This window comes from Trachemys scripta, chromosome 1 (genome assembly GCF_013100865.1).
Source record: "Trachemys scripta elegans isolate TJP31775 chromosome 1, CAS_Tse_1.0, whole genome shotgun sequence".
Lineage (NCBI taxonomy): Eukaryota > Metazoa > Chordata > Testudines > Emydidae > Trachemys > Trachemys scripta.
The window spans coordinates 288,187,672-288,210,954 of NC_048298.1; the positions used below are offsets into that span (position 1 = coordinate 288,187,672).

Here is a 23,283-nt window from a genome sequence, read left to right on the forward strand (position 1 = left end):
TCTGAGATCTAAAAGTCAGTCTGGGTTCTTTTCTTTTTATATATAATCACCAGTAATAAATTCTGCAGACTAAATTCTGGCCTCATTTATAATTGGAGAAACTAATTGTCTTCAGAAGGGATAATGAAGGTGTAACTGCAACTGTTGTGTGCTGCAACTGAAATATAGTTGAATAAGGCTGATTGAGCCAGAATTGAATCCAGCTCCCCCTTCCTTGTCTGAGTTGGTTCTAATAATGAGTAAAAAGCAAAAGCAAATGTTTTTAATAGCAAGGTAATTAGGTATGCACCAGACTGGAAATACTGTAAGTGCCTTTGGTACATTAAATACAAAGTTTTAAAATTTAAATATGAAAATGAATAATAAAATCAACACTGTGTTTTTCTTTCATTTCAATAAAATAATTGACTTTGTAGATGATGGGAAAATATGTAACTCTTGACAAATCATCCAGTGGGTCAACTGCCAGATGATTTTTACTTGCTATCAGTGCTCAAAGTGCACACAGAATTTTTTGCGGAAGATGGGACTGAGATGGTGGAAACCCTTCAGCATGTCCCAAATGTATGTAGTAGTTTTGAAAAGTGAGATGGACACAGAGTGAAACAGAAGCTTTAGAGTTAACACTGGATTGAAATTATTATAGATACACCTCTAACCCGATATAACGTGGTCCTCGGGAGCCAAAAAATCTTACCGCGTTATAGGTGAAACCGCGTTATATGGAACTTGCTTTGGCCTCGAGCATCTCCGTTAATAGTCAGCAAATAGCCCTGCCCCCATCCAACCCCCACCTACTTTCTGCCCCCCTGACTGACCCCTCAGAATCCCCGACCCGTCCAACCCCACCCATCTCTAATCACCACCAGGACTCCACACTGAGCCATGCGCCGCACCGGGACAGGCACTAGGACCCGGGGAGCCGGCGCATGGAAGCGTTCACACCTGCTCGACCACATCAGCTGGGGTGAGCCAGGGGGAACTGACCCGGCAGCCGCTGCCCTGTCCGCGGAGCATGCCCAGCCGAGCACAACAGCTGAGCCCACGATGGGGAGCAGGGCAGGCAGCCTCACCTGAGGTGCCCATGTGTGCCTGGTCCCCGCCCCGTGCCCGCGCAGTGCTGGGGGAGGGTGAGCTATCGGCGGGTGGCTCCTGCCGTGCGTGCCCGTGCTCAATCCGTCTCTCCTCCTCCGCAGAGCCCCACACAGCCCGTCTCTGGTGAGGACGCTGTGGCCTGCTGCCTGCCGGGGCACATGGAGCCCCTGATTGCGGGCAGGTAGTGCGGCGCACTGTGGACCCGGAGAACCCGCCTGGCGCTGCTGCAAGCGGGGCGCAGCCTGCCAGCCAGGCCCGCTATGTGCCAAGCCCTCCAGTATCGGGACGGGGCACCTGCACGGCACCGTCTAGGACAAGCACCTCTCCCTGCCCTGGATCTGCAACTTCCCCGCATGGACCAGTCTTCCCCAATTTCTTGGCCCCGGATGGAGCCCGTGTGACGTTCCCCCTGCACTGCAGCTTCCCTCCTCGGGTTGTGGCTCTCCCATGCTGTGGCTGTCCCCTGACCGCCCCCCCAAAACCCTCTGCCCCTTATCCAACCCCCCGGCCCGGCACCCTTAACACGCTACTCAGAGCAGCATGTCGGAGCTAGACACGCTGACGCGCTGCTCTGCTGGAGTGCGCAGCCCCGCCCCCCAGAGCGCTGCTTTACTGCGTTATATCCGAATTCGTGTTATGTCGGGTCGCATTATATCGGGGTAGAGGTGTAGTTTACACCTGTCCTAAGGGGTGAATCCTCTCCATGACCATGAAGAGATGCCTGTTAATGGCATTACTGTGGTTCTGCTGCTGAGGAGTTGTGCCCCATGTTTGGAAATGTGCATCCTTTCAGTCAGGGCCGGCTCCAGGCACCAGCCGACCAAGCAGGTGCTTGGGGTGGCACCTGGAGGAGGGCAGTGCTCCGGCCGGTCAGGGAGAGCGGGGCTGCGGCCGGGCTCACCGCCCTCCTCCCGGCGCTCTGGCCGGTCGGGGAGAGCGGGGCCCCAGCCGGGCTCGCCGCTCCCCCCAGCGCTCCGGCCGGTCGGAGGGAGCGGGGCTGCCCTCCCCCTAGCGCTCCGGCCGGTCGGAGGGAGCGGGGCCGCGGCCAGGCTCGCTGCCCTTCCCCGGCGCTCCGGCCGGTTGGGGAGAGCGGAGCCGCAGCGGGCTCGCCGCCCTCCCCTGGCTCCGGCTGGTTGGGGAGAGCGGGGCCGCCTTCCCCCTAGCGCTCCAGCCGGCCGGGGAGAGCGGGGCCGCAGCCGGGCTCGCCGCCCTTCCCCGGCGCTCCGGCCGGTTGGGGAGAGCGGAGCCGCAGCGGGCTCGCTGCCCTCCCCTGGCTCCGGCTGGTCAGGGAGAGCGGGGCCGCCCTCCCCCTAGCGCTCCAGCCTCTGGGGAGAGCAGGGCCGCGGCTGGGCTTGCCGCCCTCCCCTGCCGCACTCCCCAGGGGCGGCGGGAGNGCAGGGCCGCGGCCGGGCTTGCCGCCCTCCCCTGCCACACTCCCCAGGGGCGGCGGGAGGCTTTTTTGCCTGAGGCGGCAAAAAAGCCAGAGCCGGCCCTGCTTTCAGTGCCAAGGAGCTTAGCTGCATGAAGGTAACCTGCATGCTGCTGTAGAACAGGACTTTGGAGGTAGCTCTAGTGTACAACTATACGCTACTGTAAAAAACTGAGTATTTAGAACCCTTAACTTCAAACTTTCGATAGTGCTAACAGTACTAACTTGTTTGCCCACTATCTGACCTCCAAATTCCCCTGGCCATAGAAATTTACTTAAATTGACTATTGTTCTCCAGTCTTATTTGAGAGAGCTCGTCCATGTTATCAAACAGGGAGACAACTGATATGAATAAAATGGAATTATTAGAAGAAGTCTGACCTTCACCAAATATTAACCTTTGGAATTTGAAAAGGCATTTGGAGTACATTATTTTAATTGTCTGCAGATGTCCTTGAAGCCAAGATGCAAAACAAAAGCAGGGTAATGTATTACGTACTGGAATTAGGAGGAGTACATTGCTCTTGATTTGTCATACGTACCCAATCAGAAAGTAAAAAATGTTGTATGCAGTGTTGAGTTGGATAAAATATACTATTATCTCTGGATTCCTTGTGACTATGAACTAAAGAGATGAGTTTTATTCTTGAATTTCTTACAAGGTCACCAGCAGACTTTGTCCTTGCAGTTACTAACAACCATAAAATTATTATACTTCCTTGAAAAATTCTCTTACACCCTGAAACCAAGGTCAGTTTTATTGAAGATTCATACACACACAGAAATATGCTTCTAGACACATCCTTACCATACAATTTTTCTGCAAGAGGGGCACTTTACCTTTTAAACTGTATGTTCTAAAAAGTAAATGCTTGATTATGAACTTGTTTCAAGTCTTTAGATAAAAATTAGGGCAGTAAATCCCTAAAAATATTTGGACTAAGAACTGTGCAATTAACCATACTTTACAGTAATTTAGACAAGAGACAGTTTCCAGTGCACTCATTAACAAGGATTTTTTAATTTCCTTGTCTAAAACCTAAAACAATTCCCTGGCTCTGTTTTGAGAAGGGAAGGAAGTTTTGGCTGCAGTGGGATCCTGATAAGGAGACTTTTATCTCTCTGATACCCAATCCAATATTGTCAAATAGAGCTCCCTCCCCCTTCAGTTTTCTCACTAATTATTCTTTGAAGAAATTCTTGATTTGGAAATGGCATTGACAGAATATGTTTGAATAGTATTAGAGAAACTCCTTCAAAGGACTAAATTTGAAACCTGATTTGGGGAACTGCAGAATCTTTGAGCTTATAGGTATTGTTCAACTCTGCCAGTTGAAACAATAACCGTAAAAGTAGCCGTTAATGTCCTTAAGAAATTCCCTTGTCTCTTTAGGGGAAAAATATTATCACTATGTAAAATCATACTCTTGGAGATACAGTGTCTCCTTCCTTTTGTTGATCTCCATATTATACAGCACATGAAATCTTGCAGAACGATTCTAGTCAAATGACAATGCATCACAGGTTTAGGCAAAAGGTTCAGTGTTCTTTTCAGAGTCATGTTGACTACATACTGGTGTGTTTGGTAGTATAAGCTAAAGCCTGTAAGTTAATTTGATCTTGTTTTTAAATGCCCTGATTACAGGAGTTGATCTTGATTACTGATTTTAGGCTTTTCAGAATCTTGATTAATGCATCAGTAGTATTAATGCATTTATTTTATATATGTATTACTAGTATTAATGCATTTCCTACTTTCCATTACACCTTGTGTTGGATCAACTCCATCTTATACTGCATCTTAACTTTACAAATCTAACTTTCTAGCAGTTGTTCTTTTAGAGATTGTGAGATGAACAGAAGCTTCATCTTGGTCCAGGTTGTTAAAACCTGAGATAAGGGGCCTAATTCAGCCCTCTATAAATTATCCATTGGGGCATTGAAATGTACAGGAATTGTTCTTTCTGTACCTTTTGTAAATTTCAATAACCTCCCAGATCACAGGAACAAAGCACACAGCACTCAGTATAGTGGGGCCCACACACCTGTCATTGCGAATTAACCAGTGGAGTGCTCTCTGTTCTAAGTGTTTGAAGCCTGTGCTTTGGAGAACTTACAGACATTCTGAGTTCACAGAGTAATCTGATTAAAACTATATATTATAATTTTTAGGTGTGGTAAACTTGGGACCACTTAACCAAGAAAATAGGGTAAAGCACCTATATGATTTAGGAGTCTAAATTCCTTTACCTTTCAATGAGACTTATGCTTTTAAGTCACTTACGTGCTTTTGAAACTTTTTACCTAATGCTCTTTTAACAGCCTCTGTATTTCCCATCAAATAAATGATGTTTTTTATAAAAGAGGAGAGTTGTTTCCCACCATTTTAAATTGGTACTGTCGCATTGAATTGCCAGTTCTCTTTCTATCTCTTTCAAATAGGTGACTTTTGTAAGAGGAGACTGTTTCTCCTTCTGTAGAGTTTAAAGTATGAATTTCATACCTACCGGTAATTGTGAGCCCCTTCCTATATCCAGTTCTTAAACTAGTGTGTAAAAATAACTGCAATTGTGTTATGTTTTTGTGTTGTTAGCATTTTGGTTTTAAAAAAGGAAAAATCCCTAAATCAATTTTTTTTAAATTGAAACCCAACTTCTAATTTATCTCCACCAAATCTCCCCACAAGTAATCTAATTTAGAGTCCCATCAAAAGAGAGTCGCTTGATTTTAGACAATTGTTAATTTCCTATCAGTGTTCTGCCTCCCCCATCCCCTGCCGACAGATTGCAAAGTCCTTCAGCAATTTACTGGAAAATCAAAAACAGATGTAGAAAAATGAACAAGGAGCCCAAATGGCCCTCCGCGTAACTTCATTAAGCAAACCTAAGTAAATGCTGTATTTTGGTTTTATGTAATGTGACACTTATCACATGGCTAGTTTTTCAGTGCAAAGATAAGACACGGCAGGTTATATGAATTTACGTTTCATTAACCTGGAAAACGTGTTTTAATGGATCAACAAAGTACTTCGAATTTCACACCCATAATAGTCAACTGTCTTGAGGGAAGACAGTTCATCATCTCCTTATTGCTTTTAATATAGGATGTCAGCTGCAATGAAATCACAGCTTTGCCACAGCAGATAGGCCAGTTGAAATCTCTAAGAGAACTGAATATCAGAAGAAATTACCTCAAGGTTTTACCACAAGGTAAAAAGAAAAAGAAAAAAAAGACCTTTAAAATTACTTTTTAATTACAACTTAGAAAATATGCATGTTTAATTATGTAAATAAGTAAGATTAAAAACCTTGCATTTCCTTGTGCTAAAATTTGTTGAATTTGGTGGATTTACCGTGCATCAGCAACATACTGCAATACTTACTGCCAAACAGAAGCAATATGTGGGTCTTTTAAAAATGAATTATCTTTGTGATTCATGGTGGCGTGATACTTGTCTTCAAATCATTGGTTTGAAGAGTATTTATTTATGAATGACCTATGCAGGCAGACCCTCCGCTGATATAAAATGTTTTAGCCCTGTTGTGGAGTTATGACAATTTACACCAGCTGAAGATCAGCCCTGTGGAGTCCTAGAATATTTTAGGAATCTTGGAGAAAAGTATATGATGTACTTAAAAGTACTGTGGATTTTTTCCTGAGGTCATTGTACTTGCATTAGAAGCCTAATCAAATCGGTACTGCTTCAGTGTGAGTAGAAGTTGCATATTATTAGAGCTGTCAAATGATTAATAAAATTAATTGCGATTAATTGCGCTGTTAATCTATAATAGAATACAGTACCATTTAAATATTTCTGGATGTTTTCTACATTTTCAAATATATTGATTTCAGTTACAACACAGAATACAAAGTGTACAGTGATCACTTTATATTTATTTTTGATTACAAATATTTATACTGCTATAACATGTAATATATGGCAGAATGTGGGTAAAATTCTCCCCCAAGGAGTTCAGTCAGAAATTTAATTAATGTCATCAGCATGGACGCATGTCCTCTGGAACAATGGCCGAAACATGAAGAGGCATATGAATCTTTAGCATACCTGGCACGTAATATCTTGCAACGACAGCTTCAATAGTGCCATGCAAACACCTGTTCTCACTTTCAGGTGACGTCATTAAGAAGTGGGCAGCATTATCTCCCATAAATGTAAACAAGCTTGTTTCTCTTAACAATTGGCTGAACAAGAAGTAGGACTGAGTGGACTTGTAGGCTCTAAAATTTTACATTGTTTTGTTTTTGAGTTATGTAACAAAAAAAATAACATTTGTAAGTTGCATTTTCACGATAAAGAGATTGCACTACAGTACTTATATGAGGTGAATTGAAAAATACCATTTTTTGTTTCATTTTTACAGTGCAAATATATGTAATAAATATAAAGTGAGCACTATACACTTTATATTCTGTGTTGTAATCAAAATTGATATATTTGAAAATGTAGAAAAACATCCAAAATATTTAATAAATTTCAATTGGTATTCTATTGTTTAACAGTGCTATTAATCACGATTAATTTTTTTTGAGTTAATCGCATGAGCTAACTGTGATTAATCAACAGCCCTAAATATTATGTTATTGTCCAAGTGATGATACCTTAGGAAATGCACCAGAAGAAATTCTATATCGTCCTCTTGGTCTCTGGTATTTGATTACCCACACCATTAAACTGTTGTGGTCAGTTTTTACACACTGATACACAGTATTGGCATAAAACTGTGTATATATTTGGGGGATATTAAAGCAATAAGACATTAAACGGGGAAGTGGTGCTTATTAACATACACCTTAGGTAATACATATCATAAAAAATGAGGTGAGTCTAGATATGATGTTTATAAATTTACAGGACTTGTGGGGATAAGATGCAGTTATGAAAGCCAGCTATTTTTCTGGGCTAAATCTTGAAGTTCTTACTCAAACAATTTTTTCTTTGAAGACAAGAAAGGACTAAATGTTTGATTCAATATTAGTAATGAAAAGCATCAGAAAAAGTTGAGTACACTAGTAATGTTGTCCTGCCCACAAAAGGGAACAGTTACTATATTTGGCTTTGCTTTGATTCTTTATAGTCACCTAAATTAATATCCACATTGATAATGTCGTGGGGGGAAAGTGACTATATTTAGCTATTTTTCTTACTTAATCCCATTTCCATCCCTTATTGTGGCAGCATTGTTTATTCTGACAATGCCTTTGGAGAGATCCCATCAGGATTTCCAGAGTTTATGCCATCAATACTGACCATCCTTTAGTAATCTGAGATGCTGTGACCTATGTTAGAGACCCAGCTTTCTTGCCTGGTTCTGCCCGATCAGCAATCCCAAAGAAGGTATCTTTGACAGAGCGACTTTAGGAAACTGTCTATACTCATTTGAAAGAATAGTACAATACATTGTACCCAAACTGAGAAACAATAGTTTATATTACTAGAAACAGAAGTTAGAGATTATTCTTTCTACTTAATATGGTTTTATTTTCAAAACCACTTGTTTTTTTGGAATTTATAGATTTAAATAGCTATGCCTCCCTTTGCAGCATGAAAGGTATTTGATTTGATTTTAAGCAGCTGCCAGCAGCCAACTTGGCCTAGATACTTGAGAATGCCAAGTGCTGTGATTATAGCACTGGGTGGACATTGTAAACAGAATGTAATTTATCAAGTCTTCAGAGTACATAAGTAAAGTAACAGGATCGTCCATAACTTGTTTTTAGAAGAAAAATAAATTTAATTTATTATACTGTGGAATCCTTATTTTCTCCAATTACAAATAGAATCTTATTCAAAAATACTTAATTCATATATTTTGTGACAAAAATAAATATCATAATAACTATGATCCTTTCTGTTACTTTTAGAACTAATAGAGCTTCCCTTGGTAAAGTTTGACTTTTCCTGCAATAAAGTGCTCGTGATTCCAATTTGTTTTAGAAAGATGGTGCAGTTACAAGTATTATTGCTTGAGAACAATCCTCTGCAGTCTCCACCAGCACAAGTAAGTAATGTGTGTCATTTAAATTGTGATTTTAGAATAAGAGTAGGCTAGATGATATCAAGAACAGCCTGTGTTTAATTATTATTATTATAATTAATTATTATAGTATAAAACTTCATTATCTTGTTTTTTTCTAAGACTGCAAACCCAGCAATGCTATCTGTTGGGTCTTAATGATCATAGTCAATTGATTTTAGCTAGAATTTTTTCTGAGATGTAAATAAATGGGAGATGGTAGGTCTCCTCAAGCTCTTAACTTATGCTCTTGAGCATACATAGCACCTAAACAGAGTCATTCTAGAATATTCCCCCAACTAAATTGCAGCTACTTTATAAATACGTTGGTAATCTTTATTTCATTCACCTGTTTGGTTATTGCTAATAAACAGGATATTTTTATGATGATGGGAAAAATTGTAAGAGAAATGTTATGGATAAACCCATGTTCCATAACTACTATAAGTGAATGGACAGACATTTCAGGAAGCTTTGGTGTGATTTTACCAATTAACAAGCCACTAATATGTTCAGGACAGGGAATAATCTAGTTAAAACGTCTTTCTGTAAGCCTACTCTATGTGATGCACATAGAAACTAATAAGTTCCATATTTGGATATAGCCTGCCTTGAAGTGTAATGTATTGTGATGATGAATGTAGACAACACTTCCACCAGTAGACAGTGCTATATTTTACTGTTAAGTTGTTGCCTTGTATGTTACATTGTTGATATGACCTGAGGGATTAGCAGGAAGATCTGTCCTGCCTGTGTGTACTAAGTTGGTTCTTGCTGTGTCCCAGTAAATCTCTGATTCTGTAAGCAAATATTACAACTGGTGGCTTCAAGATGGCAGAAGAACTTTTGCCTGAGAAGAAATTTACTGGTCATGCAGATGAGACTGGAATCTTTGAGTCTTCACAGACTTTGAGTGGACTGATGAGGAAGTAGCACAGTACCAAGCTGTATTTTTGAATAGTGATGCCAAAGTATGTTACCAGCAGCTTCCCAATGCGGATCATGGTTCTTATAGACAGTCACACAAACACTTATATAACCTCTGTGAAAGGCCATTGGTCTTTTTGAAATACTGGAAGGAATGGCAAGCCAGAAGGCATCTGGAAGAGGAACCCCTGCAGAGTTATAGCATGCATTAAGGAGATTGTTCAGTAGGCCTTTACATCATACCCCTGTCTAGGAGATGACTCTAGTGAAGCAGAATCTGCTGTTCCACATCTGGAACTGGCAAGCCATGAGAGTATTCTGTGTGAAAAGTCAGTTTGTAAACAGTTTAAGAGGAGAACTTCATAACCTGCTGGTGAAGGATAACATACTGGACATAACTATGGACCTGATTATATGCAGAGTTCAAAAATGTGGAGGAAGAAATTCATGTTTCTCTTAAAGGTATTAGCTGCTAATTCGCAGCATTAGAATATTCCCTTATGTTACACTTCAAGAAATTATTGCTAGTGAAGTGGCTAAATAAGTGGTAGAGGCCCATGTGCAACCTATTCACAGGCATCCCATAGGTCAGAAGAGAGACTGTTTCCCAAGTGCGTCCCATGACAGATGACATTTGCAGGTGATATAGAAGCAAAGGCCACTGGAGACCGAATTGCCCAAACAGATGTAAGCCACACCAAGGGAAACGAGAAGTTGCTGATGCAGTAGGGCCACCATCAGCAACTCTTAGAATGGGCCAGTCAGGAGCTACACAGACACCTGTTACTATGTGTCTGGAGACATTGATGCCTGGAAAACTGCAATGCTGTTGAACTCATGATCTGAAATAAGTCTGATCTATGGTGAACACCTAGTGCTGAAAGAGAAGAGAATTTGTACTGCAGGAGTTTGCACTGGGGGAGAGAGAGCTCAGTGATTTGAGCATCGGCCTGCTAAACCCAGGATTGTGAGTTCAGTCCTTGAGGGGGCCACTTAGGGATCTGGGGCAAAATCAGTACTTGGTCTTGCTAGTGAAGTCATGGGGCTGGACTCGATGACCTATAAATAAATAAATAAATAAAATCATAATTAAACTGGTGAGTGTTAATCAACAGTGCTGCCCCTGAACTTGGGGTCTTTGCATACTAGGTGGACTTTTGTTGTGGTGACCAGTATTTCTAGTGCTGTTATGTCAGGAGAGGATTTCATCCGAGGGCATCACAAGAACTCTTGGGGTATTAATAGAAGAGTTTTGTCCCTGGATAACATTCAGATACCCATGCTGGATGTTGGCAGGAGGAAGTGTGGACCTGGGGTTTTTACAGGTGCCTCTACCTTGCCTACAGGATGACAGAGAGGAACCTCATCCTTCCTGTAAAGGCTCAGGTAAAGTTGTGGTGAAGCCAGCTAATCATGCAATAATACCCCTGATGATAAAGGACATCTGCAGTGAATTTGTAGGAGTATTTGAAGCCACCAATATCTGGTCAGGATTGCTGTTTAGCAAAACTCTTTTTTTCGAGCTGGACCAAAGGGTGTGATATGGATAAGTGCAATTAACGTGACTGACCAGGAAATGTAGCTAGAGAAAAATCAGGCCATGGGGACAGTGTCCAAGATAACTAGTGTCTCAAAGCCTCCCAAAGGGGCAGAGATCAAGAGTTGTGTTGCAGTCCAGTCAGTAAAAGAGCTAGGGGTTGACTTAATAAAAGCAGCTGTAGAAAGCAACAAAGGGAAGTGATTAGAACAGTTGCTCGTACAACATGCCACTGTGTTCTCCAGGAATAATGAAGAGCTTGGGAGATATGATTGGATGCAACATTGGGTTGTGCTTAAGCCAGGGAATATTCCTGTGAGGCAGCCCCCACATCAGATTTCCCTGGTGTAACAGTCACAGGTTATTTTTGGGTTCCGCAAACCCATGCTTCCCTGTGACTTGATGTTCAAGAATTGGTAAGGCACTCTGCACCTACGCAGTGGGGTCACATGGTGGAATCTACCATCAGTGACCTGATGAAAGCATTCCAGAAAGTGGAGGAACAGATGAGCTGGAAATGATGGATACAAGATGCCAGGAAAAAAGGAAAATGATGTGCCCATCCAGGAAGGAGAGAGCTGTAGGTATGCAACTGGAAAAATCCCCAAATTACTCCTTTTTGGAGGGGACATTACACAATAATTAAGAAACTAAACAACTTATCATTCCTGATTTTTTTTTTTTTTTAAAAGTGAGAGCCCACCCTTTTGTATTGCATTGAGAATTGGTGCCCAGATTCACTGAAAGAAAGGGGAGGGCAAACATTGAGGATGCTCAACAACTATTCCAGAGGGCTTCAGTAGAGGATTTGGAGGTACTCAGCAGGTTCCTATGGCTCATAAAGGGAGACTGATTGTGGACAAAGAATTGCTGGGGTGTTCTAGGAACCTCAAAACTGTGCCATCTTCATCAGGCAGTCTGACCACAACAGATAGGCCTGATCTAGAGGACATGAATCCTTCACTCGCTGATCATCTAGATCCAACTATGAGTGATGCATACATGACTGAATACAGGACTTGAGGGGGCAGATTAACATGAAAATCTGCATGGATGGCAGACTACTTGGATTCCTAGGCATTACTGTTTAAATTGATATTTAACTAGAGAGGGGAACATTGTAATGATTAGTGTAGATACTACCTCCACCAGTAGATGATGCTATATCTTTCTCAGTGTGAAGTTGCTGTATGCAGGTACTTGCGGGTACTATAAGTGAGTACTACAGTAAAACTGAAGGAAATGCCTGTGTTCTCTGTAGGCTTATGCGGTCCAAAGTTTTCCATTGTCATTGTTTGACTCATTAAACTATTATAGCTCTGTATGGGAGCCAAAAATGATTGTTGATTGACGGGCATCACTTGCATGGAATAAGAGTAAGACGTGATTTGCTTAAAGAAATCAAAACGTTTTCCATTTTTCCATTAATCATAAAGCTGATTTTAAAAGGTAAGTGAAGCAGACACCACCAAGTGGTGAGATTAGAAATCTGAGTTCAGTTTTTTTCTCAAATGGAATAAATGCATCATACAAATGCGTAGAAACTTGTAAAGACAATTTAACTAAATAGAAAGAGACAGAACATTTGATTTAAGTGCCCCGTTAACTACTTTCTTAAAATAAAAAAATATTTATTACTTATAAACTGAAAAATATCATTTATTTTGTCTTTCTCCATTGGGGAGGGGGAAGGTACAGTATTTTTCTCCCGGATTTATAATGTAGCATATGTTGATATGGTTGCTTCTTGTTTCTACTTTCTCTACACACTTATGTTGTTCTTGATGTTAAGGGAGATGTGCATTATTCTTGGAATGTATTTATACTAGAAGACATAAAGTTGTGCACATCTTGCCCAAACCCACATGGGTCACAGTGGGCATGCTCCAATTGATTGGTAAAATTCCCATGATCTCCATTGCTACTTCTTAACGTCTTCTCCAAAGCAACAAAATGAGATTGCACACTGTTTTTGTTGTAATTTTTTTAAACGATATAATCTGATGGAAAACATCCTGTCTGCTATTTTTCTAGGAAGTTAATATTAGTAAGGTCAAATTTGGAGCAAATATATATTTTTAAATCTTTATGGTTATAAATGTTTTTTTTTCCTCATCCTAATAGATTTGTATAAAGGGTAAAGTGCACATATTCAAATATCTGAGCATACAGGCGTGCCAGATTAAAACAACAGACTCACTTTATCTTAATGCCATAGAACGACCACACTTGCAGCAACCTGTGGAAGAGAGGTAAGTACAAAAGATTAACACTGCATTCTTTGTTCACATAAATCAGTTCTAGCAGTCTGGAAACAAAGTGGAATATATTTTTTATTCTTTTACTTCAAGAGTTTTCAAAGTAGGTTTATGTCAGCTGTACCTTTTTGAATAAAACTCTCATCTGAATTAATAATCTTTATTCCAGAGAAACCCCTGTATTACTTCAGAATGATTATAACATAACTGAAATGTAATCTTGGTGATTATTAAATATTACCCTCCACCATAACCATGTAATTTGATTAAGATGTTTTAGTTTTGATGGACTCAGATTAGATTAGATTGATTTTTAAATACACATTGGTGTTTTTCATGTTTTCCCCCCTCATGTTATCACTACTGGGCAGAGTTAAGGTTTTTGAGATGACTTAACTGTGCATTTCCAAAACTTAACATGTTTGGATTTCTTTTAAGTGTAATTTTAACTCTGAATTTCTTGGATTGGTAATGCTGAGTTTTGGGATAATGTGATCTAATTACTGTTTTGTCCTCTCAACCTTAACTCAACGTTAATAAGTTTGTCTAGGGATATCCTTGTTTTTTAAAAAACATTTCAGATACAAACAGTAAAAAAAAAAATGCTACCATATGATATTTCTAATGACCTGAGATAAGTAGTATCAACTTTAATATTTTTTAAAATTGTAATCGTAAACAGCAAATTCACTGGTACACCAGAGCAGCACAAAGCAGCCAGAACCGGGATTACATCTGCTTTGCATCACTAGAGCAGTGTAAGGCAGCCAAAGTGTATTGGTGGATTGTGCCTTTAATTTTCAGTTGGTTTATTGGTTTAGAGAGCTATGTTACAGGCACTAGTGCTATATGAAGGAAAAGATGGACAGGGAGAACCCTGTTGATAACCTGTATAATGATATTAAATACAATAATTAATTATTTATCTTATTTGCAACCTAATTTCTTCAAACATGGTGTATGCACAAGACTTCAATGAATTTTAATTATCAAGATAGTTTAAAAAGTCTTTGTTGTTCCTTATTAAGATCATTTGGGACAAAGAAAAGACTGACAGGTGCTACATTTCTTAAAGAACCAATTCTCAAATTAATTTGAACTCATAAACTAATTGATAGATTTTTCAGGTAAATTCTCAAAAATTCATCCTGTATTCAGAGAGTAACTCCTGTAAATTTGGGGTGGATATGCTATATTTATCCTATATAAAATAGTTTAATGCTTGGTTTTAGTCTAAAATGAAATTCAGCTTTAGCTATGGAGTTGTGACCAGTGGTATAATAGTATAAAATGAGCATATAGTTTATTATGAGAGAGATCTACTTCGTCAAAGTTGAAAAGGCTTTCATTTAATTTACTCATGGGACATACAGTGGCGTCTTTTTGTTGTATGTTCATACAAGTGACTAGAACAGTGGGGTCCTGGTCCATAACTGGGACTTCTATATGCTACCACATTAATAATGATATGTAATAAATACAATGCTTGAGGACCTATCAGGAATAGCAGACTTTTTCTACATTCCTGTGTTATACTTTATTAATTTATCACATATACTTTAGCACAAGTATATCCTTTGTATTCATTAGCTTTTCCACTAGCCAATGAAAAACCAAAAATTATGGAAAATACTGTTTTCATGTTTCTGAGAATAAGAAACAAAGAAACCAAAGAAACACAAAACCTCTGGGATTACCACAGATTATTTCACAGGAAGTCCCAGTATTTACTGATAATAGATGGTAAAAACTGAGCCTTAATCAGAGACCTGGCTTTTACAAAGATGCTTAAAATTGTGTTTTTCATTTTTATTAGTAAATATGTCTAGTTGCTGAGAAAGTGACAATGTGCAAAAAAAATAAGGTGGAATTGGGCAGGATTACCATTTAATGTTTTAGATCACAAATAGACAGAAATGTGTGATGTGGAAAAAAATGTGATGGTCAATGTATTATCATAGGAACATGAGCATATGACCAATATTGTACTGTACAATGAGTAAAGGTCATATATTAGGCAATGAAACCAGAGCAGAAGGTACCTGGCATTATTATGGTTTACCAATTTAAATAAGTAAACCTCAAGGAGTTTTTAAACTAATGCCTGTCACAAAGGTACCTATGTTATTAATTACTTCATTCTCTAGGGAGCTCCAATGCCGTTTCCTCCAACACTAATTAATTTTTAGCATATTAATGCTCAGGTACAATTCAGTTGACTACAGTCTGAGTTCAACTATTTTAGTTGATTTGAAAGTCAGTTTGGGGATATGCTAAGCAATCAGAATGCTGCTAAACTACTGGCAGTTTTTATCTTTGTGAACAAAAAAGGATGATTTAACAATAGATTATAATTATTTTTTCCTATTTTTAACCAGTAAGTTTACTATCTTCTTAGAGGAACTTGTCGAGTTGTTCGTTTAATTCATTTTACTTGACATTGAACATTTGCACAATAATGTTACCAGTCTTACTTCACATGTATTATATTATTAATTTGTTAAGGGATTGATCTTGGACCATAGAGGCTAATGGAAGTTTTGGCACTGACTTCACTGAGATCAGGATCAGGCTCTTAGTGCACACTAACATAATTTTCTGTTCACTTTTGTTTACATTTAGCATTGACGAAATATATCCAAGTAAGAAGGATTCTGATTCAGGTGTTGGCAGTGATAACGGAGATAAACGTTTGTCAGCTACAGAGGTAACTTACCTGAATTTTTGCTTTTTCAACCATTTTGGTTTGCGCTTCCAGTTGGATAGTTTTGTGGAGATGCTTTCTATGTATCAAAAATATGCAGCCAAACCCTGGACAGAAATTTCTACAAAAGTAAAGAGTGAAATGATGAGGATAGAAGAGAAACTTAATTCTATATACCCTGTGGAGGGGGCTGTCAAAACACTTATTTCAAAAGGTTTTAAGAATATATTACTGAAGAACAAAGGTTCATCATGAGTGGATTGATGCCTTTGTGATTTTATTGCCTACGAGAATTAATTATTTATCTCACTCTTATTGAAAGTCAATGGGGATTGGGCACCAAACTCCTTTAGGCACCTTTGAAAATCTGACCCTAAATTTATTATTATTTTGCTTCCACCACTCAGATCTTTTTTTCAAGTCCATGCTGTCTAAAGGCCACTGGAAGACACAGACTCAGTGTTACAGCTGCTTTGTAATGTTCTTGCACTTGGCTGTTTTGTTCTCTAAATACACCTCTACCTCGATATAACGCTGTCCTTGGGAGCCAAAAAATCTTATTGCGTTATAGGTGAAACCGCCTTATATCGAACTTGGTTTGATCCTCCAGAGTGCAGAGCCCTGCCCCTCCCCCCCTCCCCCCGAGCGCTGCTTTACCGCGTTATATCCGAATTCATGTTATATTGGGTCGCGTTATATCGGGGTAGAGGTGTATTCATTAAAGCAGATGCCAGGCTGGCACTCTACTTTGCCGCTGAACTGGCATTTTTTTTGGAAGCACAAAATTGAAAATAGAGTCTTTTGAGGTGGGTCTCCCAAAAGGACTAATTTGGACTTGGTGCAGTTTCTAAAATATTGTACATTTAAAAGAAGAAAGAGAGAGAAGAGTGAACAGGACAGTGGGAGGCTGCTGAGAGAAAGGGGTACTGCAAAAAGAGAAAAGGATAGGTAAATTGAATCTTCGGGGGAGTTGAGAAGAGCAAGTGAAAATGGATGAATGGAAAAGAGCATGGGAGGGAAATAGGAATAAGAAGGGTGGGAGATAATGTGGAGAATGTCTCCCGAATCTGGAGATCACTCCTTCCTCTGTACCCCATTTTGGATATTGGACTATGCCCAGGACTCCAGGGTTCAAAATTTGTGCTTCTTGCCTGTGATCCTTCTCAGTCAGTGATGACCATCAATGCTGCATGTACTGCCTTGGGAAAATCTGTGTCGTGGCAAGGTGCAATATCTGCTGTTTGTTCCCCAGTCATACCCAGGAAGGGTGGGAATTTTGTCCAAGGAAACACCTAATGGAAAAGGCCATGAGGCCATAATCGGAACTAGGCTGGGAGCCCCTCTCAGGCACCCCCTCCCACCCACTCACCCCTCCGTTCATCCATGAGCCTGACTCAGCAAGGAGTGCGCCTTCTCTCATGAGACCTTGCTCAGGACTTCAGCAGGGTTTTGTCAGGAGAACAGAGAGCATTCTCATAAGCATGAAACTAAATCTTCCTCCAAATCCACTTTGAAGAAGTTGGATTCAACCCTGCCTAAACCAAGCATGTCTCTAAGCTCAGCCCAAAAGAAGTTAGTACATCCTAAATCTGAGCAGCATGACAAGAAAGCCCACAAGTTTAGGGCTTCATTGGCACTGAATCTACAAACCCTGGGATCCGCCAGTACTGATAAAGACCGATCACTGAGAGCATTGGTTACCCATGGTACAGTCTTTGTCTTCCATGACTGTGTCTCAGACTATCTGTACTGTGGCTCCAGCATTTCGAATGGGCAGGACCCCTCTCCCTCTAGGAAGAGCTGAGACCTGTGCTGCTCCTGAGGACATCTTTGCTCTTCCAGATCTGGAGTCTCCTACTCCATCAGGTCCCTCCCTCTCAAGAGAGGTTCTGACTCCACCAGAAGAGCCAACATTTGGGAGGAGTCTGTCTCCCATTCCATCTTTGGGCTGTGACTTTCCTCCAGCGGCACCATCTGTATTGCTGTTGGGCCCAGAATTGGCTTTCTCCTCATCGGTAGATTCTGAACTGCCTGATGAATCATTATTATTCGGGGGAGGGATAGCTCAGTGGTTTGAGCATTGGCCTGCTAAACCCAGGGTTCTGAGTTCAATCCTTGAGGGGGCCACTTAGATATCTGGGGCAAAAACAGTACTTGGTCCTGCTAGTGAAGGCAGGAGGCTGGACTCAATGACCCTTCAGGGTCCCTTCCAGTTCTATGAGATAGGTATATCTCCATCTCCATATTATTATTCCCTCCTCCAAAACACACCTTCCTGATCAGAAGACCTGGAGCAGCTTGGGACCAACATTCGTCTCATCACCTCCTCAGAACCATTGGTACCCCATGCAATGGGGACCTCTGAAATCCCCATTTGATCTATCTTATTGGCCATACTGGGTGCCATGGGACCAATACCATCCTGCAGAATTGGCCAGTATGCTAGGGAGTTGTCCCTTCTCTCCCTTCAGAGAGGGCAATCAGAACTGCCACCTGAGGAGAAAGAGTATGTGCCAAATCTGTCAGTTCCATTGGAACTGAGAAGATTGCCATCTTCATCTCCAGATGAGGCTGTGTTTCCAATGTCTCCACCCCCACCCCTCATTACTATAAGCAATTCCAAGAACTTCCTCACAGAATTGCAGGGGAGCTTGCAGATTCCTCTTTAGGAGATTCAGGATTCTCAACACAAGCTCCTAGACAGCCTCCAGTCCTCTGGCTTTACTCAAATAGCATTCCCTGTTAATGAAGCCATCCTGGAGCCATCTAGAACAGTCTGGCATTCCCTGGCTACCTATCCCCCAACACCTCCAGTTCAGGATAACCAACTACCAGGCACTGATGGCTAAGTATGAATTCTGTGAATTTTGAATAGTTTGGGACTTTGCTGACAGACTTCCGCAGCAGAACAGAGCTCAATTCCAGGCTCTCATAGAGGAAGGCAAATTGGTTGCCAGAACTGCTCTCTAATCAGTGATAGAGACAGCTGATGCATCTTCCAATGCAAGGGCTACTGCCATTGTAATGTACAGGGAGTTGCGGCTCCAGGCTTTGGGGTTTTCCAGGGAGGTCCAGAACACTGTTGAAGGTCCAGAACACCCTTTGATCAGACTGTTTAATCAGAAGACAGAGGAGTCCTTAAACACTCTAAAAGACTCCAGGGCCACCCTCCGCTCCCTGGGAATATATACACTTGCCCCAAAGAGAAAATTCCACCAGCAGCCATGCAAGCCTAGAGTGATGGCACAACAGTTCTACCACCAGAGACCTTACAAGCCATCCTGTAAGAGGCAGAGGGTTCAAAAGACCTGCTTTGCCCCACACCTTTCACAGCAGATTTCTCAGCCCAGTGCTAGCCCTCAGCAAAACGTTATTTGTGATGGGAGCTTGAGAGCTGCAGACTACTAAGACCTACACCTCCTGACCCTCACATACTCTTTAGGGGTTGTCTAGCCCTCTTTTTCAACACCTGGAGTTCAATGACAATGGACAAGTGGGTACGTAATGTCATTCATTCTGGCTATATGATACAGTTTGTCCCTACCCCATCCAAAACCCCTGCCCTGCCCTCTTTTGGGGGCCACTCTCACAAGAAGATTCTCAAACAAGAAGTGGAATCCCTCTTACAGTGAGAAGTGATAGAGCAGGTTCCTCATTAGTACCAAGGAAGTGGTTTTTACTTGACATACTTCCTAGCATCCAAAAAGAAGGATGGTTGGAGACCCATTCTCGACCTCTGCCATCTTTATTTTCAAATTCAAGTTTGGCATGGTCACATTGGCATCTATAATTCCGTCCCTGGAAAAGGACATGCGGTTTACACCTCCCAACATGAAGGACACCTGCAGTCATGTGGACATGACCCTCTCACATGGTGACTCTCTATTTCTTCCATGATCAGACCCCTTGAACTATGCCTTCCCTCCACTACTACTCCTGCCTTGGGCTTTACACAAGATTCAGCAGGACAGGAGTCATCCTCATTGCCCTCAAGTGGCCCAGAAAGTTTTGATTCCCAGACCATCTATGCATGCCATCTCAGGCACCAATCATTATTCCAACATTTCCTGATCTCCTGACCCAGGGGAATGGCAAGATCAAATGTCCCAACCCCCATCTGCTTCATCTCAGGGCTTGTTTTTTGGATGGGCATCATCCTTAGAGCTCTCGTGTTTTGAAGCTGTACAGAACATCTTTTCTAATATTAGGAAGGATTCCACTAGAAAATGTTACCTACTTAAATGGAAGCGGTTTTTTTTTTATCTGTGGGCATCAGATGTGTACCCCTGAAAGCTGCAGCTAATCTTCTTATTTTGGACTTTATTTTTTTCCTTAAAGACATCAGGTTTGTCCATCAGCTCCTTACGGTCCACTTGGCAACAATCAGTGCATACCATCCACCTTTGCAGGACCACTCCATCTTCGTGCACCCATTGACTAGCAGATTCTGGAAAGGCCTAATCAGAATCTTTCTGCCCATAAAAAGGCCCACTCGTCAATGGAACTTGAATCTTGTTCTCTCCATATTAACTAAGCTTCCTTTGAATCATTAACTTCTAGCTCAGTGTCTCTCCTGTCCTTGACAGTCACATACCTCGTAGCTGTCACCTCAGCCAGAAGGATTGGTGAGCTTGGAGCACTGATGGTGGATTCTCCTTACAGAATCACAGAATATCAGGGTTGGAAGGGACCTCAGGAGGTCATCTAGTCCAACCCCCCTGCTCAAAGCAGGACCAATCCCCAGACAGATTTTTGCCCCCGATCCCTAAATGGCCCCTTCAAGGATTGAACTCACAACCCTGGGTTTAGCAGGCCAATGCTCAAACCACTGAGCTATCCCTCCCCCCTGCTATATTCCATAAGGACAAATTTTCATTATGTTTATACCCTAAATTCACTGCAAAGAATTTTCAGAGTTTCACCTGAACCAGTCAGTTCACTTAGCTGTGTTCTTCCCAAACCCACCCTTACCCTCAGAAGAAAGGGGTATCCATGTCCTCGATGTTTGGTGAACTTTAGCCTTTTACCTGCAGAGAACAAAACCAATCAGAGAGTCTCCCAGACTATTTCTCGCCAGACACTGTGCCTTGGTACAGGTCTCCTCCATTGATGCATCTTTTAGAATGGTGGGCTTTTGTCATCTACAACCTCGCACCCTCCTCTTATTTGGATACTGCTGGTCAATCACCTAGCACTCGAAGAAGAGAAAGCTACCTACCTTATAATAACTAGAGGTTCTTCAAGATATGTGTGGTCCCAGACTGTACTACACTATGCTCCCTCCTTTCCCTCTGCTACGGATCTTTTTATTCTCAGTAGAGAAAGAACTGGAGAGAGGGTCGATCTGTCCCGCCCTTTATCTCCTGGGTTGGAGGCACAAATTGAGCCAGGGCACATGTGCAGTCCTACAGACGCTGCTTTCAAAATTCTCCAGCTCCTGATGCATGGAGGACATACATATCCACAGTGCAATACAGATAGGGGTCACACATCTCAAGAAACTTCCAGTTACTATGAAGTAAGTAAGTTTCTCTTGTGATGTGTAGTTGTCCCAGGTAAAGAGAGAAGGTGTGTGAGGTAATATCTTTTATTGGACCAACTTCTTTCTGTTGGTGAGAGAGACAAGCTTTCAAGCCACAGTACCTTTCCCAGACTTGAAGAGCCCTGTGTGGCTTGAAAGCTTCTCTCTCACCAACAGAAATTGGTCCAGTAAAAGATATTACCTTACCCACCTTGTCTTTCTCATAGGAAGGCAGAAGCTTTCAAAATGGCTGCATCAGGCACTAAAATTGTTTGAAATTAATGCTACAATAGTCTTAGATTTTTAAGATGAAAATTAGACTCTTCATCTTCATCTTTGATCCTTGAAAGTCTGTCAACTTCCATTGCTAACTGAATAAAAATAAAAGTACAAATGAAGGAAAAGAGATACAGTATTTCACCTGTGATAGAGCTATGATGACTTTGTATAATTACAAAGTTGCTTTGGATAGTTCCTATTTGGCCCTATGCTGTCAGGAAACACCTGGGAAAATCAGTTACATAGTTTAAAAAAACCAACCACCCTGAATAGCCTGTGAAAGGAATGATTGCAAATGAGCAAGGCTGCATTTACCTTTTAACACTCTTTCTAAATTGTTTGCATAACTCCACTGATCAAAAAACCCTGTCCAAACTTTAGTTCTTAGAATTTGTGATCATGCCAGTAGAAGATGCCACTGTACTGCACTATTTTCAGCTGATAGTTTCTAAATTAATAGGACCTGAATAGGTCCAAAATAATCTCTCTGGATATGCTGCAAAAGCCATCTGCTTGACAGAATGTGTGGAAGTGTTGAAGAATGTCTTTGCAAAAGTGGAAAGGGACATTATTGCTGCTTTGATTTAATTACTATCTGAATTTATTTATTTCCTATATATGATTATTTTAAGCTGCTGGATGGTCATCATTATGTGATTATAACTGTAATTATTAGAGTGCCTAGAGCTTTTTGTACAGTGACCTTTTTTTGCTTTAAATCTAAATAAATAAATGTTTGCGTATATGTATGTATATAAATAATTGACAAATAGAAGCATTTGTGCAATACTAAGTTATTTCACTGTTGAGCTTTATCACTCATGGCAAAGGTTTTTCAGATTCCTGAATATATATGTTTGTGTGCACAGCATATCATTTTACTAAAAGAACTGAATTGTGAATGTAGAATTCATGAGTCAAAAGTATATAGGATACATCGCTTTCCTCCGATAAGCTACTATTTAATCTTTTACATATTTGAATGCTAATAAAATAATTAACACCAATTGACATTTCAGTCTTGGTTTAATTTAAAAATTAAAATTTTTAAATTAATGTTTTTCTTGTTTCTTCTCAGCCCTCTGATGAAGATACTGTCAGCCTTAATGCACCAATGTCAAATATTATGGAAGAAGATCAGATTATAAAGGAAGATTCAGGTCACCACATCAACCTAGTCCAAGGTCTGAACGTAAAGAAGAGACAGTTAACAATAACAGGAATTCTGCCCACTATTCTATATGTAATGTTGTATGAGTGCAATTCACAAAAAACTTCCCAACCCAGGTTTCTACTAACAACTTGCTTAAAACCTACTCCTTCAGTTTACCACTATTTTTCCTGGAAAATTTATGAAGCATGTTTAGTTTTGTACTTCTGAGAATAATCACTTAGGCCTGAAACTACAGAGGCACCTAGGCACTTAAGCCCCAGACTTAGATGCCTGCTATCTCACTCGAGGTGCCTGGATGTCTATCTCCTGCCTAAGCCTCAGAGT

At 40.9% G+C, this 23,283-nt stretch overlaps 1 protein-coding gene across 8 annotated transcripts in view; it reads left to right on the forward strand.

Annotated features, from left to right (window-relative positions):
• LRCH1 (leucine rich repeats and calponin homology domain containing 1) overlaps positions 1-23,283 on the forward strand; it is a 241,877-nt gene that overhangs the window by 134,893 nt on the left and 83,701 nt on the right. For all 8 annotated transcript variants that reach the window (XR_004644092.1, XR_004644091.1, XR_004644095.1 and 5 more), the window contains exons 4-8: positions 5,628-5,733; positions 8,408-8,544; positions 13,148-13,275; positions 15,904-15,988; positions 22,864-22,969. Coding sequence is in view for 3 of the 8 variants with exons in the window: in XM_034758484.1 (XP_034614375.1) it covers positions 5,628-5,733; positions 8,408-8,544; positions 13,148-13,275; positions 15,904-15,988; positions 22,864-22,969 (562 nt within the window). In the remaining 5 variants the exon portion in view is untranslated. The remainder of the gene's footprint in view (positions 1-5,627; positions 5,734-8,407; positions 8,545-13,147; positions 13,276-15,903; positions 15,989-22,863; positions 22,970-23,283) is intronic.